The 18,191-nt window shown below is 42.9% G+C and overlaps 1 protein-coding gene across 1 annotated transcript in view; it reads left to right on the forward strand.

Moving 5' to 3' along the window:
* Nucleotides 1-370: 370 nt before the first annotated feature.
* LOC148026224 (importin subunit beta-1-like) overlaps nt 371-18,191 on the forward strand; it is a 33,592-nt gene continuing 15,771 nt past the window's right edge. Inside the window, exons 1-2 of the mRNA XM_087693507.1 lie at nt 371-581; nt 1,035-3,467. Of these exons, the coding sequence (XP_087549633.1) occupies nt 1,042-3,467 (2,426 nt within the window). The 5' untranslated portion in view covers nt 371-581; nt 1,035-1,041. The remainder of the gene's footprint in view (nt 582-1,034; nt 3,468-18,191) is intronic.

Raw genomic sequence — 18,191 nt, forward strand, 5'->3', positions numbered from 1 at the left:
TCTTGGCATTTCAATTCTAGTATTCCTCAACCTCTGGCTCTTGTTTAGTAATATGTCTCTCTTCCTACCAATTAAAATACGATTAATATGTGCCTGTGTACCAACTAAAGGTCAATCGCAAGCGATTAATAGAGTAAACCTTGATTAGTAGAATATAACCTGATTATTACGTGCCCGTGTACTAACCAAAGGTTAACTGCAAGCGATTAATTAGAGTAAACCTTGATTAAATAAGGGGTAAAGGCAGGACCAAAAGACGCCGAGTGACCCAAGCCAACTCATGATGAGTGAAAGAAAGACTGTGAAGTAATAAAGCCCGAAAGAATCTTGGCCGTCGATGCGCGATCTGACGCTTGGAGAGAAGAGAGAGAGAGAGAGGGAGAGGGAGAGAGGGCGCGCGATTTTGGGGGTGGGTTTAAGGTCGCCCTCCTCCAGCTCGAGTCTTCTTTCTGGCTCCCGCGAGAGGGCGACAGCCTGCTCTTCGGCAGCTTCATTCGGGTCGATCGCATTTTTGGGCAGTGGCTCAAGTGCAATTCAAGATCGGATAAGCAGACCAAGAATTTCACCTCCATAGCTTTCTGGTAAGCTTCTTAATGCATATACAGATTTGTTCTTGGTTAATGCAGATACTGGCTCTGACCTGGATTGTCCCATCATAGATAGCCATCATATACTGGCTCTGTTGTGGACTGTTCATTTATTAGTACCACATCAGTTCAAGAGGTGTCGTGCCGATTGATATCCCGTACTGATTCTTGATGCGTATATCAGTTTAATAGGTATTGCACTGATTGATATCGTATGCTGATTCTTGATGTGTAGTGCTCCATCATAGATAGCCATCAGGTGTCGTGTTCCCTAAGTCTGGATGTAGTCTTACATCACGGTTAGCCGTGATAGTGCCATGATAGTGATCCACCATATAGATAACCATCACACAGAGTAAATGCCATCAGTTAGAATATGAGGAAAAACACTAGCCTGCACACATTCTCTTCATGCAACTGAGTGCTACTCTTCTTTGTGGCTTTCAGAGTGTGTATGGCAATGGAGGTCACCCAGATCTTATTAAATGCACAGTCTGCAGATGGATCAGTTCGCAAGCTTGCGGAAGATAACTTAAAAGCTTTTCAAGAGCAGAACTTGCCTGTGTTTCTATTGTCACTGGCACATGAGCTTGCCAGTAACGATAAACCCCCTGAGAGTCGGAGGTTAGCAGGCTTGATATTGAAGAACTCACTTGATGCCAAAGATGCATCTCGGAAAACCGAGCTCCTGCAAGCATGGATCTCTCTGGATGCTGCTTTGAAAGAGCAAATCAAAGGGGCCTTGTTGATGACACTTTCGTCACCCACAACTGATGCAAGCCATACGTCAGCTCAAGTCATTGCGAAGATTGCAGCTATAGAGCTTCCAAGAGGTCAATGGCCTGAGCTGATCGGAGCCCTCTTAGGGAATATGGGAGGTCCTCAAGCTGAAAAGCCGTCTCATGTAAAGCAGGCAACCTTGGAGACCCTGGGTTATGTTTGTGAGGAGGTCTCAGCAGAAGTTCTTGCACAAGAACAGGTCAACTCCATTCTTACAGCGGTTGCACAAGGCATGAATACATCAGAGAGCAGCAATGATGTAAGGCTGGCTGCAACTCATGCACTGCACAATGCTCTTGATTTTGCACAAAACAATTTTGAGAATAATATGGAGAGAGATTACATCATGAGAGTTATATGTGAAGCTACGCTTTCGCCTGATGTTAGGGTTAGACAGGCGGCTTTTGAGTGCCTTGTTGCGATCTCATCGACTTATTATGACAAGTTGGTCCCGTACATGCAAGATGTCTTCTCTATCACTTCAAAAGCAGTCCGTGAAGATGAAGAGCCAGTGGCACTCCAAGCTATAGAGTTTTGGAGTTCTATCTGTGATGAGGAGATAGAGATTCAGGAAGAGTATGGTTCTGAGTTCTCAGGTGACTCCGAAGTCCCCTGTTTCAAGTTTATCAAACAAGCCCTTCCGGCACTTGTACCACTGCTCTTGGAAACACTAACAAAACAGGATGAAGACCAGGATGAAGATGAGGGGGTGTGGAATCTGGCAATGGCAGGAGGGACCTGTTTGGGCCTGGTTGCAAGGACAGTGGGTGATGATATAGTGCCGCTTGTTATGCCATATGTGCAAGAAAACATTGCGAAGCCTGACTGGAGGTGCAGAGAGGCTGCTACCTATGCGTTTGGATCGGTTTTGGAAGGGCCTTCCATCGAGCAGTTAACTCCTTTGGTCAACATTGCTCTTAATTTTATACTGAATGCCATGAAGGACCAGAACCGGCATGTCAAAGATACCACAGCCTGGACCTTGGGAAGAATATTTGAATTTTTACATGGCCCTAATATCGATGCCCCCATAATAACTCAAGCCAACTTGCCACACATTCTTGGTGTTCTATTAGAGAGCATAAAAGATGTACCTACTGTGGCAGAAAAGGTTTGTGGAGCTATCTATTTTCTAGCGCAGGGGTATGAAGAGACAGGAGGCGTGACCTCTCCTCTATCGCCGTTCTTTCAGAGCATTATTCAAGTGCTTCTTGCAACTTCAGAACGGGAGGATGCAGGTGACTCTCGCCTGAGAGCATCGGCTTATGAGACTTTGAATGAGGTAGTGAGGTGTTCAAGAGAAGACACTGCACCTATTGTAATTCAGCTGATTCCTGTTGTTCTTCAAAAGCTGGGCCAAACTTTGGAGATGCAAATACTGTCATCAGATGATAAAGAAAAACAGAGTGAGCTACAGGCTCTTTTGTGTGGTGTGCTTCAGGTGATTATACAGAAGTTAGGGGCATCAGAGACAACCAAACATGGGGTATTGCAGTTTGCTGACCAGATGATGGGGCTATTTCTTCAGGTTTTTGCTTGTAGAAGTGCTACAGTGCATGAAGAAGCCATGCTTGCTATAGGTGCACTTGCATATGCAACTGGTGTGGAGTTTGGAAAGTATATGCAAGAGTTTTACAAATATTTGGAGATGGGGCTCCAGAATTTTGAAGAATACCAAGTGTGTGCAATAACTGTTGGAGTTGTAGGAGACATATGTCGAGCTCTAGATGACAAGGTTTTACCGTTTTGTGATGGCATCATGACTCAACTTCTCAAGGATCTGTCAAGTAACCAATTACATCGCTCTGTTAAGCCTCCAATTTTTTCTTGTTTTGGAGACATTGCACTTGCCATTGGGGAGAACTTCGAGAAATACCTTATATATGCTATGCCAATGCTCCAAGGGGCAGCGGAGCTTTTGGCTCAGGGTGCAAATCAAGATGATGAGCTCATTGATTACTACAATCAGTTGCGAAATGGAGTGTTGGAAGCTTATTCAGGAATTTCCCAAGGATTCAAGAACACAAAGCCGGAGCTGATGTCACCATATGCGGGCCATATTTTGCAGTTCATTGAAAGCATTGCTGCAGATGTACACAGGTATGAAGCCTCTACACTGCTTATCTCAGATTTCTGCTTTGAGCAGCTTTCTTTGTGCCTTTGATAGTAAAATAAATATAGTGCATACTTATATGTACACTTAATAGCTATTAAAAATATGCACCATTATATCAATACACTTTTTACAATTCAGATATTCTAAGCACTTTCTGGATATTTTAAGAGCAGCACAGTGTTGAATCACGTTGTGAGATAAATCTAACCAGCAGCACCTATTGAAAATTGCAGCTCGCTTTGTGCCTTTGATAGTAACATAAAATTAGTGCATACAAGTATACTTAATAGTTCAACTATTCTAAGCACTTTCTTGATATTTTAAGAGCAGCACAGTGTTGAAGTATGTTATGAGATAAATCTAACCAGCAGCATCTATTGAGAACTGCAGCATACTCTAATCTTGCCCCTCCAAACCCACCCACCCAGCCACCCACCAACATACACCAAACACATATGAAAAAAAAGAAAAAGGAACAACAAAGCCACCTCCTGTAGGCAGTCTTCAAAACTAGCCCCCGTGAGCAGTCATCAAAACAAAAAAGGAAAAAGGAGAGTAATAGATTTTCCTCTTTTCCCTAGTCAAAGACTGCAAAGAGGAAGACAAACTTGTGAATGGAGTGTATAAGGGCTGTAATTGGCCGAGGATATTAGTTTCTTGTAATCTTTGCACCTCTTTTTCAGCCTTAGAGAGTAGCCCAACATTTTTGAGCCAATTAGTAGCTATAATGTGATTGTAGTCAAAAGCTTCACATTGCTAATGCTATGGGTCCATGCCCTATGGTTGGGCTTGCTCTTAGTTAGGAGGTTGATAGAAGGGATTAAGATGATGAGGTTAGAAAGTACTAAACCATGCCCATAGGCCTAGTTTTGGGAAGAACTCCTCACATTTGGACTTCAATCTTGGTATGCACTTGTGGGATGTGCGTTCGTAGTATGGGACACCCACTCTTGTCTTGGAAGTTGAGGCTTTGTCTAGCTATCATGATAATTGAAGTACAATTCCTTAGTAGCTTTAGAAAGGCAACATGGCTACTTTAGAATGTATCAAAGGTTTGTTACCAAGTGACGAGTCATTAGACCAAGTAGCCTAATCATTAGAATTCTCTCTTGGAAATTGTGATTTTCTTCTTTTTCATATTAGTTGTTTAAATTTAGGGTGTAAAAAATGTGATGAGTTTACTCAATGTGAGGAGTTTCAAGTCCCTAGGTAACATTCTTTCATTGGAATTTGAGTGGGTTCTTGACTAGAAGAGGGCATTGCCTTTGGAGTCAACTTAGATGGTTGCTCTTGGACTTGCCCCAAGGTAATTGACAAACTTGTTATTGATGGGTGTTGGTTGGTGGTATGGGGAGCCAAGTTGAGACAAGATCATTGCTATTAGCCTCAAGCTTGGGGTCTATACTTGATCTTTAAATCTTGCATCCTAAAGATCTCCTTTATAGTTTCCACGCATTTGTCAATAGTCACCTCTTGGATGGGTAGGGTTAGTTGGGTGGGTATGCAAGGCAGTAGGGAAGGTTCTAGTTGTACGAGTACCTTTGGGCAGATAGGGCAGCATGGGCAGGCAAGCATGTGCGATGGCAAATAAACATGGTTGTAGGCTAGTGAGTTCGAGTTCCTTGTCTTTTTTTCTCTATGTTCAAGTTCCTTCTTTTGTTGTGTACTCTCACACACTCAATCCACCACGAACCCACCCATCCAAAAATTCCGACCTATGAATAGATTGCCCATTTGGTCATTGGTTACTTTAGACTTAAGAGTCTTGTGCTTGAAAAATTGAGCGTTCTAGCAGAGTGCAATGCACATAGTTGTCAAAAGTCGATGCAATAATGGAAGCATAAATATGTGTTGAAATAAACTGTTGAACAAAAGACAAAAGAGAAAGGAAAGAAGGAACATTGAAGAACACAATACAGATGAAAACTCAAATGCATGATTGGAAAATGGAATCCTAGTTGTGGGCATTGGCATTGGCTCCTCTCCCCAATAGAACATCCACAAGTGTGATGAGTGACTGAATGACCAAGGAGCAAGAGCTTGAATAAATAGGATAAAAATATGTTCTCAATATGATCAGGTTGACCAGCAATAAACTTTGAATATGACCAAAATGAAGACCATTAAAAATGCCAAAAATATTCTAAATAATGCCCAATCCCAAATCATGCAAACTCACCCATGAGCTGACATATTTGCTAACACCCTCTCTTAGATCATGGGTGAATTGATACAATACAATGGTACAATGATAAGGGATTGTAAACCATACAACATAGAATCACCAAGCAGAACCATGGATACCCAAGCAGTGGGTGTGTAAGCCACCACCAAGGTGCTTCGGAGAAAACCTGAGGTTGATGTCGATCGTACCAGCAATGGAAAATAGAGAAGATGATAGCATATCTCTATGTTTGTCCCAATGTCTCTTAGTTTCATAAATGACCTTTCTTTCCACAATGGTAACATTGGGTCTTCAGCATCTTCTTCTTCGAACTCTTCTTTGAAGCTGCAAAAGCCTCATTGGAACTTCCATAAGATGACAAAAGCCGCCCTTGTAACCACAAATATGCCTCGTGCTCAAGTAGCATCAAGGTCATATGTGTAAAACTGTCAGGAGTGGATGATGTTTGCGCCCTCGAAGCATTCGCCAATCCATCAAACACCAGATGGATTTTGGAGAGTACGAGTCCAATAAGGTGAGCTTGTGAAAGGGAAGACTACATTTGCCGAAGTTGGTCTTGGATTTGGGTTACATGAAGTAGAATAGATTGAATTGTATCTTTGGCCTTGAACATAATTTGCTGGAGCTGTCCACAAAGAGTGACCTTTCTTTCCACAATGGTAACATTGGGTCTTCAGCATCTTCTTCTTCGAACCCTTCTTTGAAGCTGCAAAAGCCTCATTGGAACTTCCATAAGATGACAAAAGCCGCCCTTGTAACCACAAATATGCCTCGTGCTCAAGTAGCATCAAGGTCATATGTGTAAAACTGTCAGGAGTGGATGATGTTTGTGCCCTCAAAGCATTCGCCAATCCATCAAACACCAGATGGATTTTGGAGAGTACGAGTCCAATAAGGTGAGCTTGTGAAAGGGAAGACTACATTTGCCGAAGTTGGTCTTGGATTTGGGTTACATGAAGTAGGATAGATTGAATTGTATCTTTGGCCTTGAACATAATTTGCTGGAGCTGTCCACAAAGAGTGACTGCCCTCACGGGGGAGGTGCTATGGACAGTAGTTGCAGTTTCGACCATACTTCAAAAGATGTTCCATAGGAGGTAACTGTCGGGAGGACTTCTTTAGAAATGCATCGAAGCAAGGCCGAATAGGCATAAGTATCGTCCGAATCCCATGTAAGCACCGCTTCCTCATGGTTGTCTTCATCAAGATCATTCGATGTTGGAGTAGGATGCAGAGGACAAGGAATAGCTCCACATACGACGTACTATAACTGCTTTTGCACAAACCAAGTTTTCATCATAGCACTCCAAGTGAGATAGTCAGGTCCATGTAACTTATCATCAATGGATGTGTATGGAGGAGTCATTTGTAGAGGATAAAAAGATGAGGAGAGATAAGACGGTATTTGGAGAGGAAACACAATCAAACCACAAGCACAGACTACAAAAAATAAGCACAGACTACAAGAAATAAGAGCTCACATGCAGTATTTGCCAAAAGCAGACCAAATTAAGGAGTTTGCTATGAAAAGTTTATAAATTAGCCGAAAACTACTTGAAAGAGCAAAAATGGTTTGAGAATGGAATCGTTCAGCCAAGAGAAGATGCAAATACACCAAGACGCAGGCTGGAATAGAAACGCAGGCAGTAGGGGTTGACGCAAGCTGTACGGATGTTGACATCAGCAAAAACACAAGATAAACAAGTCGCTTGGTTGAAACAACAATCGCTTAATTAGTAATGGTCAAAACAATCCTAAAATCAGCAAAGAAAACATAGCAAGAGCATAGAACTTGAAATTTTTGATACCATGTCAGAAGTGGATGCAGCAATGGAAGCATGAATACGTGCTGAAATAAGTTGGTAAACACAAGACAAAAGAGAAAGAAAAGAAGGAACACTGAAGAACACAATATAGGTGAGAACTCAGACTATGCTCGGGGAATAGAATCCATATGTCCAACATGAGATAGTCACATACAATAGTGAGTCATTGGCTGTGGGCACTGGCATTGGCTTCTCTCCCCAGCGGAAGATCCACAAGTGCGATGATGAGTGATTGAATGGCTGAGGAGGAAGAGTTTGAATAAATATGACAAAAATATCTCCTCAATATGGTCAGGTCGACCAGCATTTAATGTTGGTTGATTGGCAATAAATGCTAAATATAACCAAAGTGAAGATCATAAAAAATGCCTAAAATTTCCTAAATAATGTCCAGCTCTAAATCATGCCTAGACTCACACATGAGTTGATAAATCTGCTAACAATAGTCCCTTTTACTTTTGTACTTGAGTTTATTTACAAGGTTGCGTTTTGAGGCTTTTGGAGCAAATTTGAGTTATTATCACTTTATATGGTTAAAGTTTCCTCATTTTACATCCTAGCTGGTTGCGTTTTTAAAACTAGAGGGGACTACCTAGCACATGTGAGTCTATTCAAGGTGGAATAATATCTCTTTTAATGTAGACACATGATTGGAGGCCATTATGGACCACAAGACCCTTGTTTTACCAGCTCTTTCCAAGGATTGGAAACTTGATGGGGAAAACTACAATATCTAGTGATGAAGGCTTGTTTGGAGATCATGATTCGGCGAAGCTCATGATTGAAGCCATTGACCGTTTAGAGATCAAGATTTTTGCACCCTTTCTTGATTTGAGAAAATGTAGTTGGAGAAGGCCTTGGCACATTGGGACAAGTTGAATGCTCACATTAGCTTGTTGATCTTTCTCTTTTATATGCTTTCAGTATTGCTTATGATATTGAGATTTTAATGTGAGAACTTGTTGGAAAGGAAGAAGAGACCTCCAGTATACACATGTGAGGCTTGGGTGTTTAAAAGGGAAAAGTAGAGGCTACAAATGACAAGTGTTTGTTGAAAATGACAAGTGTAAGGACACTTGTTTTTTCAAAATGACACATCTTATGTTAGATGTCACATATCACTTTTTTAGAGAAAGAATCTTTTAAGCCTTCTCCTTTAAAAATTTCTCAAATGGTTAAGAATTTGAGATAATTATCGAAGACAAAATTATTTTTTGAGAAATCTTGGTGCCTTTGATGCGAGTATAAATTTCATTTGAATAACTTTGAAAAATACCCTAAATTTTGGGAGTTACTGAATTTGGTTTCAAAAGTGCCTAATTGATTGTATAGATTCACTAATTCATGATTTGTTTCTTTGATCACGAGTATCTGGTTTTACTTTTTGAAACCACTCATTATATACGCTTTTAGTCAATGTGACCATTTGAGTGAAAAAGTCTTAGCTATTAGGGCTTTCTCGTCAATTTGATCGTTCAACTAAACTTTTTGATTCTTGTTTGGCATCTCATCGTCAACCATTCAAATATAATTACAGGGTCTTTTGGCCATTGGCTATCCTTGTATGAAAAGATAAGCATTTAGTTAAGTTTTTAAAATACTCAAATAATATACGAATCACCTTTCAAGGTATATAAGCATCAAATTAATTTAAATCATTGAGCCAAAATATGTTGGTAATAGTTGATATACAAAAGGTTGATTGCGTTGCTTTCTCTTGAAATTTGTCTTGTTCTCAAGACGTTGCTTAAAGTAGTTCTGGTCCTACAAAGTTGCAAGTATTTTTGGATAGTTTTTAAAATATTTTTTTGGTATCTATTTAAAATCTAAATGAGGGCAAAATTTAAATTTCAAAAGGATTTAAAAAAAAATGTTTCTTTCTTGTGGGAGATCAGCTGTGGACAGCATGCATTTGATTCTCTCACAAAGTGTGCGATTATATCTTTCAGCAAGGCCATTTGATGCAGGATTGTAAGGGGTTGTCCTTTTAAACTCATTAGAAATATACTTCGCCCCCATTATTTGTTCTTATAGCTTTTAACTTAAGCCCTTTTTGTGTTGTAACAAAAGTATTAAACTTTTCAAAAGCATCCAACACTTCCTTTTTGCTCTTTAATACATACACCCATGACTTTTTATTGAAATCATTAATAAAAGCGACAAAGTACCTTGCATCTCCATGTGAATTAACAGGCATAGTGCATACATCTTGATGTATTAAGTCAAGAACATTGGACTTCTTAACGGCACCAGAGTAGTAAGGAGACTTCACATGTTTTCCATATATGCGATTATTATAAAAGTCCGGGACTAGAGCCTTTTACATCAAATCTCCTTGAAGAGGAGAGAACTTGAAGGCCTTTTTGGCTCATATGGCCAAGTCTTTTGTGCCAAAGTTCCATCTGCGAATGAACTTCAGCCACAACCAAAAACTTGCTAGATAAGGCTTTACAATGCAAATAATACAAAGTCCCCTTTTTGCTGCCTTTAATAATTAGCATAGAGCCCTTGTGGACCTTCCAAGATCCACCACCAAAGGTAGTAAAATACCCTCTTGCATCAAGTTGCCCAACTAATAGTAGACTTTTCTTTATGCTAGGTACATATTTGACATTATGCAAAATCAGCTCTCGGCCATTTTCAAGGGCCAAGTGAATGGTACCTACACCCTCTATTTCACATGCATAATTGTTGCCTAAGTAAACCTTGCCTAGGCAACCTCAAGTGTATTTAGAAAATGAGTCCAAAGAGTGACATGAAAAGAGGCACCGTTTTCCACTATCCATGATTGAGACAGCCCATCATGAGCTGAAAGTAAAGCATCAACCACCTTCTTTTTAGTGATGTGCATATCACCTGTTGTTGCCATAACATCTGAATCATTACATGATGCTACAACAAGTATCTCTCCAGTATTAGAGAGCTCTTTAATAACCACACTAGATTCAACATTTGCCTTTGCTACTTCTTTTGAGGGAGAGTTGTCATCATTTTTCTTGTCATCCTTCTTTTTCTTTCTTGCTCTTTCTTATAGTAGCGACAATTGGGCTTTTTATGGCCTTTACGTCCACATTGATAGCAAGTGACATCCTGTTTGCCCTTGCTTTTACTCTTGCTTTTGCCTTTATTTCTTGCATTACCCCTCTTTTTTGACCTACCTCTAAGATGATAAGTTGAACCATTACTTTTTTTCATTGGACTTTCTTCTAATCTCCTCATTGAGAATAGAGTCCCTAACACCATTGAAGGTTAAAGCAAGGTCATTGCTCAATGAAACAACCAAAGACTCCTAGCTATTAGGCAAAGTCATTAACAAGAAAATGGCCTTTAATTTATCATCGAAGGGTTGCAAACCAGAGTTCTACAATTGGCTCAAAATCCTTGTGAAAGTACTCAAATGCTCCGATGCTGGCTTAGACTCATCCCAATTCCTTGTTTACAAGCTTGTGCATGATATGCACTTGATTTACTGGAATTGTATTTTTATAAGTGTCCATTAACTTTTTCGATATGGCATAAGTTGTATCAAGACACTTAATGTCCGTAAGTACATCATTAAATACAACCATTTTAATGTATGCAATGGCCTTCTTGTTGAGTCTGTTAGAGATCACAGCCAGGTAGAGGCATGTGTGCAGTCGGATAGGCAGTCGGACTGCCACGTGGCAGTCCGACCTGTGCAGTCAGTCAGGATATTTTTGTGCGCCCTATTTTGTCCAGATTTTGGCTATAAATAGCCGACATCTCCAGCAGTCTCCTACACTTCTATGCTCGCAGATTACAGACCGATGAGACGCGTAGATTCCGTCTCTGTTCGCAAATTTCAGACAGGAGACAATGCAGACTGTAGCGGACTTCGAGGTGAACAGCAGGTTGCATCGTCGAGGTGGAGACACGCAGTCCAACGCACTGCGCCCGTGTATATATCTGCATATCTTTGTATTCAGCCTACTTTATACAGCAGATCTTCATCTTCCACTGTCTCTTTCTCTCTCTTCTCTCTGCGTTCTCTCTCTCAGTTTTACGCTTCTGCACCGTTGCACTCTGACATGGTATCAGAGCAGTGTTAGAGGGCTGACTGAGCACAGAATCAACCTGAAGAGGAGTTTTCTATCGCGACACAGATTTGCTTTTTTTGTGTTTAAGGGCAGACAGGAGGGCTGCGCCTTTAAACAAGGCTGAAGCGAGTGTGGGTGCGCATGAAAGGAGTTCAAGTGGTGGATTTGCTGCTGTTTACTGTTGTTTGACGCGGAGGAAGTTTGAGTTTTTAGCCTACAAGTGCAGGTTTTGCTTTTTCATCGCCTCCGGCGGGTGAAGAAGATTCAGGACGCGGAAGAGCCTTAGCAGTTTGAGTTTTCATAGTCAGAGGGGGCTGCTTTTGCGTTTGTGAAGGCATTACAGGTGAAGATGTCTACAGAGATTGACTTGGAGTTCCAGTCGATTATGGACCGGAAGGTGCCTGTCTTACCAGCTCTTCTTGCAGATCAGAAGCTCGACGGCGACAACTACCGCATTTGGCGCGTCATGATGTTGGCCATCCTTGAGTCCTATGATTTGGCGGAGCTTGTACAGGAGATCGACCGGCCCTCGGTAAGAGATGAGTCCAAACTTTCTTCCGATGCTCGTGCGGAGTTGGCCAAGGCTCAGTCTCATTGGGACAAACTAAATGCCAGGATTCGTTCCTTTCTTTTTCTATCATGTACTACAGTTGTGATTGCTCACATCGAGCACTTGACGATGGCTCGGGAGATATGGTTGGAGCTTGATCAGATGTACAATCGGATGACCCTTATGAAGCGGGTTTCTTTGGAGGTACAGATGCGGACCTTGTCCGTAAACAAGTCTTCTTCGCTGTGGGAGCACATTAACAAGCTAAGGCATCTTCAGATACAGGTTCAGAATGCGGAGAAGCCGATTTCCTCTGAAGACATGGCGATCACACTTTTGTCCCAGTTGCCGCCATGATTCGGTACATTTTACTCTGCCCTTATTGCTTCGGGGAGAGAGTCTACTCTTCGGTGGGAAGAGTTGGTTCCTATGGTCTTGGACCAAGAGGAACAGTTATAGGGCCAGAATGCTTCCAAGTCGGAGGCGTTGATAGGTCAAGCCTCTCAGAAGAAGGGGAAGGACCAAAAGAAAAAGAAGGGGGATAACAAGTCCAAGAAGGACAAGGACAAGGACAAGGACAAAGACTCCACATGCCATATTTGTGGAAAGACTGGCCATTGGAAGAAGGATTGCCTTGACAAAGAAAAGAAGGACACCAACAAGGACACCAAGGATTCTGGAGCGGTGGCTGCACCCTCATCAGCTGCATTTCTTCATCTAGCTGTCATTGAGGACGCTTCACCGAATGCTTCTGATGCTGCGATGACGGCTTCCCAGGCTCGAGAGTGGATCGTTGATAGTGGTGCCTCTCGGCACATGACTCCTTTATCAAATGGTGTTGCCCAGTTGCAACCCTCGCGTGGGCAGATTCTCATTGGAGATAGCTCTTCAGTATCTATTGCAGGTTGGGGTAAGATGCAGCTTATTCCAGATGGACAAGGCGGTACCCATACCTTAGAGGTTTTGCATGTACCAGGCTTAGGGTACCATCTCCTGTTAGTTCATAAGATTTGCTCCCTTGGCCTTTTGGTGGAGTTTGATAGTACTACGGTACGAGTCCTTGATCGTGGATCGAGGAAGGTTCTATTATGCGGATATGAGGAGAATGGCATTTATAAATTGAAGTCTTTCACCGCCCTCTCTACTCTTCTTTTTACCTCTCAGTCACAGTCAGAGTTATGGCATGCTCAGTTTGGTCACCTGAACTATGATTATCTTCGGAGGGCGTCACGTGGACAACTTGTTCGAGGGTTGCCGGATATAGTGGTGAGCCAGCAGCCATGTGTCTCCTGCATTCGAGGGAAGCAGCATAGGGATGCCATTCCCCCACATAGCTTCGCGGCGGTCTACTTCACCGATGGAGCTTGTATCTACGGATCTATGTGGCCCTATGAGGAATGAGTCCTTGCGCGGGAGCTCGTACTTCATGCTGATCGTAGATGACTACAGCAGGATGACATGGGCCTATTTTTTGGCATTAAAGTCAAAAGCTTTCTCACACTTCAAGGATTAGCTTCTCTTTGAGGAGAACCGATCGGGCCGGAAGTTGAAGACCTTGCGATCCGACAAGGGCGGTGAATTTGTTTCTAATGAGTTTGCTCGGTTTTGTGCAAATAACGGAATTCACCAGGAGTTTGCCAATACCAACACTCCTCAAGAAAATGGCATTCTTGAACGGAAGAACTGCAGTGTGATCGAGATGGCACGCACCATGATGGAACACCGATAGACCCCTCAGGTTCTGTGGGCCGAGGCTGTGGCTACTGCAGTCCACATCCTTAATCGATCCCCTACTTCGGCCGTGGAAGGGATGACCCCGTTTGAGGCTTACTTTGGGACGAAGCCAGATGTTTCTTACTTTAGGGTCTTTGGGTGTGATGCCTATGTTCACATTCCCAAGGCTCACCGTGTTAAATTTGATGCAGCTTCCCGAAGACAGGTATTTGTTGGCTACAGCTCCCAGTCCCAAGGCTATCGATTGTATGATCCCGTCAAGCGGGATGTGTACACCAGCCGCGATGTGCGGTTTGTGGAGGTTCCGGCCATATCAACGGGTGAGGAGCATCTCGTTCTTGGAGATCCAGGGGAGAGTTGGGCTCCTTCTACAGTTCCATTGGAGCCTGTGCCTTTTGATTATGATGTTGTTTCTGACACAGAGTCTATTGTTCCACCGGACACCCCTATGGAGTTACCACCGGTGGATATTCCAGAGTCTTCTGCTGATGGAGAGAGACGAGGGGAGGTTTGGCCTCCTCCTCGATGGGCCCGTGACACACTCCGTGATTCAGGCATCGAGGGGGTTCCTGAGGAGTGGGGACCGCAGGATGGTCCGCGGCGGTCACGGCGGCACCAGGCACATTCTACGGAGCTTGTTTGCTCTAACTATTGTTTGATGACCCGTGTTATGCAGGATCGAGAGCCCACCTCCGTGAAGGAGGCTTTACAGTCCGCACCATGGAAGAAAGCTATGGAAGCCGAGTTGGAGGCTATTGAGAGGAATGGCACTTGGTCACTCGTGCCCCGCCCCCCGAATAAGAAGGTGATTGGCGTCAAGTGGGTCTTCAAGTCCAAATACCTTAGCGATGGTTCTTTGGATAAGCACAAGGCTTGCCTTGTTGCTAAAGGTTTTGCACAGCGCCCAGGGATTGGTTGCCATGATGCTTTTGCTCCCACAGCTCGTATGGCGACCATCAGAGCTGTTCTTGCCTTGGCTGGCCATAGGCGATGGCATGTTTACCAGTTGGATGTGAAGTCGGTCTTCCTCAATGGTGATTTGAAGGAGGAGATCTATGTTGAGCAGCCTCCTGGCTTTGGATCTTCAGATGGGAAAGTCTACAGGTTGAAGAAGGCCTTGTATGGCCTCAAGCAGGCTCCGCGTGCATGGAACGAAAAGATTGATTCGTTCCTCCAGTCTCAGTTGGGATATCGGCGTTCCAAGGCCGATCCGCAGCTTTATGTTTACACTTCCGAGGATGGTTGTGTGCTTTTTGTCCTATATGTTGATGATTTGATTGTCATGGGTGATGATGCACATCAGGTCCAAGAAACGAAGTCAGCTTTACATCGGACGTTCGATGACGGACTTGGGTCTACTCCATTTCTTTTTGGGCCATGAGATTTATCAGTCTCAGAGGGGTATCTTCATCTCTCAACAGAGATATGCACAGGAGCTCTTGGTGTCTTTTGAGATGGAGGATTATCGGGCCCTTTCTACTCCTATGGATCCGAATTGGAAGGCCACTTCCCATTCAGCTTCTCCTATGGCGGATGCTTCCTGCTATCATCAGTTGATTGAATCTTTGATTTGGCTTCTCAACACTAGGGTTGATCTTTGTTTTGCTATTGGGCTCTTGGCAGGGTTCATGAGTGAACCTAAGACGGTGCATTGGCAGGCTGCGCAGAGGATACTTCGGTATTTAAGGGGGACGTCTGATTTAGGGATTCATTACCCCGCAGGGATAGATGGTTTAGATCTTGTACTTACAGGTTGGAGCGACTCGGATTGGGCCGGTGATGTGGACCATAGGCGGTCTACTACAGGTTACTGTTTTACCTTGGGTACAGGTGTTATCTCATGGAGTAGCAAGAAGCAACCCACGGTAGCCCTTTCGTCTACTGAGGTAGAGTATCGGGCCGCGTCTTCCACCACATGTGAGGCTGTGTGGTTTCGGAGATTATTGGAGGAGCTTGGGTGCCCCCAGACTCGTCCTACTTTGCTGCAATGTGACAATGAGAGTTGCATTGCCTTGGCCCGGAACCCTGTTTTTCATACCCGGACGAAGCACATAGAGATCCAGTACCACTTCACTAGAGAAAAGCTTCTAGATGAGACCATCACTGTGGAGTACTTCAAGACAGAGGACAATCTTGCGGATTTGTTTACGAAGGCCCTTCCCCAGGCTCTTCTTTGGAGACATTCCAGATCCCTCAGGCTTCTACCCTGCCCCGGCTCTGAGAGGGGGTGTTAGAGATCACAGCCAAGCAGAGGCAGGTGTGTAGTCGGACAGGCAGTCGGACTGCACAGTTGGACTGCCACATGGCAGTCCGACTTGTGCAGTCAGTCGGCTGCATTTAATGCAGCCGACAGGATATTTTTCTGCGCCCTATTTTGTCCAGATTGTGGCTATAAATAGCCGACATCTCCAGCAGTCTCCTACACCTCTGCTCGTAGATTACAGACCAGTGACGCGCAGATTCCGTCTCTGTTCGCAGATTTCAGACAGGAGACAGTGCAGACTGCAGCGGACTTCGAGGTGAACAGAAGGTTGCATCGTCGAGGTGGAGACACACAGTCCAGCGCATTGTGCCCGTGTATATATCTACATATCTTTGTATTCACTCTGACAGAGTCTAGCCCAATCCTCATCTGTCATAGCTGCTCCTTGAGAAACAAAATGCCTTGCATCTTGTCCTTGCGCAAGTCGAAACCAGTGCCATCAAATCTCTTGATTTCAAGAAGGGATTTAGTGTGACTGCTGCTTGAAGCATTTGCATCAATTTTTCAGCAATGTACCCAAATAACAATACTGCAATTTATAATAACAAACAATGAGTTGAATATTCAGTTAATATCAGCCTAAATATTCAGTCAATGAGAGCAAAGTTTAGTCCAAGTACATGTACAGCAGTAGAACTGATGACTTTCAGCAATATAATTGAAATTTCAGCATATATTCAAAGCATACATCACTGCTAGGTGTCTCCCACTTCGGTAGTATCACCAAAAGTACATTTGCAATAATCCCATATCTGCAAATGATCACTAAGATTGCTGCAAAATGACTGTTCAGCAATATATCAACTCAATGGGAGCTGCCCAACATATGTATTGCATATATATGTGACCAAGTACTTCTGATACACAAAAGAAACCAAGATTCTCTGCAATTTCTTCAATATTTTACAAGTGGGAGATGAATCTCATTGCTTACAGCACCAAGATTGCATAACAATGTTTCCAATGTACATTACAGACATAATTTTTGCCAAAATTCTCAAATTTCAGCAAAAGCCCTAAAATTTTACTGACAAATTTGTGCTGATTGCATAAATACATGAACCTAAGACCATAAAATAGGCAAAATTAGCAAAATTTTCCAAAATCTTGCAAAAGCCCCAAAAATTCTCAGGTCAATTGTGCACCAATGTCAACAAATTTAACTTTGCTAAGCAAAATTTCATTGATATGAGAAAAGCCCCAAATTTTTTGGAACCAATGTGTGTAATTTTTGCAAGTTTTTGGTGAGATTGTTTTGTTATGTATGACCAGAGTAAAATTTGGGAAAACCCCCAAATTTCCGGGCATAAGGATGCACTAGTTTGAAGACTTGCTTGCACACGCGAAGCACGGCTTAAAATCAGCAATTTCACAAAAAAAAAAAGTGAATTATTGGCTGGTCATCGCTTTGCCTAGCCCTGTTGACCTTTATCGCATGTTTGAGTTGCCCCATGTTGGTCCCGTTTGACATTGACCCTTCAAATCGGGTTGCCCTTTGGCTCACTTGATGCACGTGACCTGTGCTGGTCGCTTTTCACTTCAACTCAACTTGTGCTGGTTGCTTTTACCTCAACTCGACCTGCTGCACACTATCTTGATTTGCCTCATGTGTCAAGTGCTATTTGTCGATTGGATCTTGTCTCGCGAGACTTGTGACACTCTTGGGAAGCACGAACGTTGTAACCAACAATTGTGATACTGGTTTGTTGAGTTTGAGTGTTGATTGAATGCAAGACTAGAATTAGTAGTGATAGAGCTGAGAGCTGAGAGAATCGAGTAAGAGTGTACCAGTGTGTTGCATGGTACACAAAGAAAAAAAAAGTATTTATATGTTAGGGTACAGGGAAAGGGTGTGTTCACACCCGTAATTTTATACACAGGGGATAAATGGGAGTCTCACTCAAAGGGGCTTTAAATCCAACAATTGGTCACACTAACCTATATGGCACAAGTGAAAGAGGGGATATGTTTGAGTTATGATGGAATCATGGATCATCGAGATAGAGATTTATAAATTGTGATGGAGAATGAAGAGGTAAAATGAAGAGAGAGAGAGAGGTTTATGAACATTGAAGAGATAAAATAAACTATG

The sequence above is a fragment of the Lygodium microphyllum genome, chromosome 14 (assembly GCF_053477565.2).
Source record: "Lygodium microphyllum isolate KBCC chromosome 14, Lygodium_microphyllum_v1.1.10, whole genome shotgun sequence".
Lineage (NCBI taxonomy): Eukaryota > Viridiplantae > Streptophyta > Polypodiopsida > Schizaeales > Lygodiaceae > Lygodium > Lygodium microphyllum.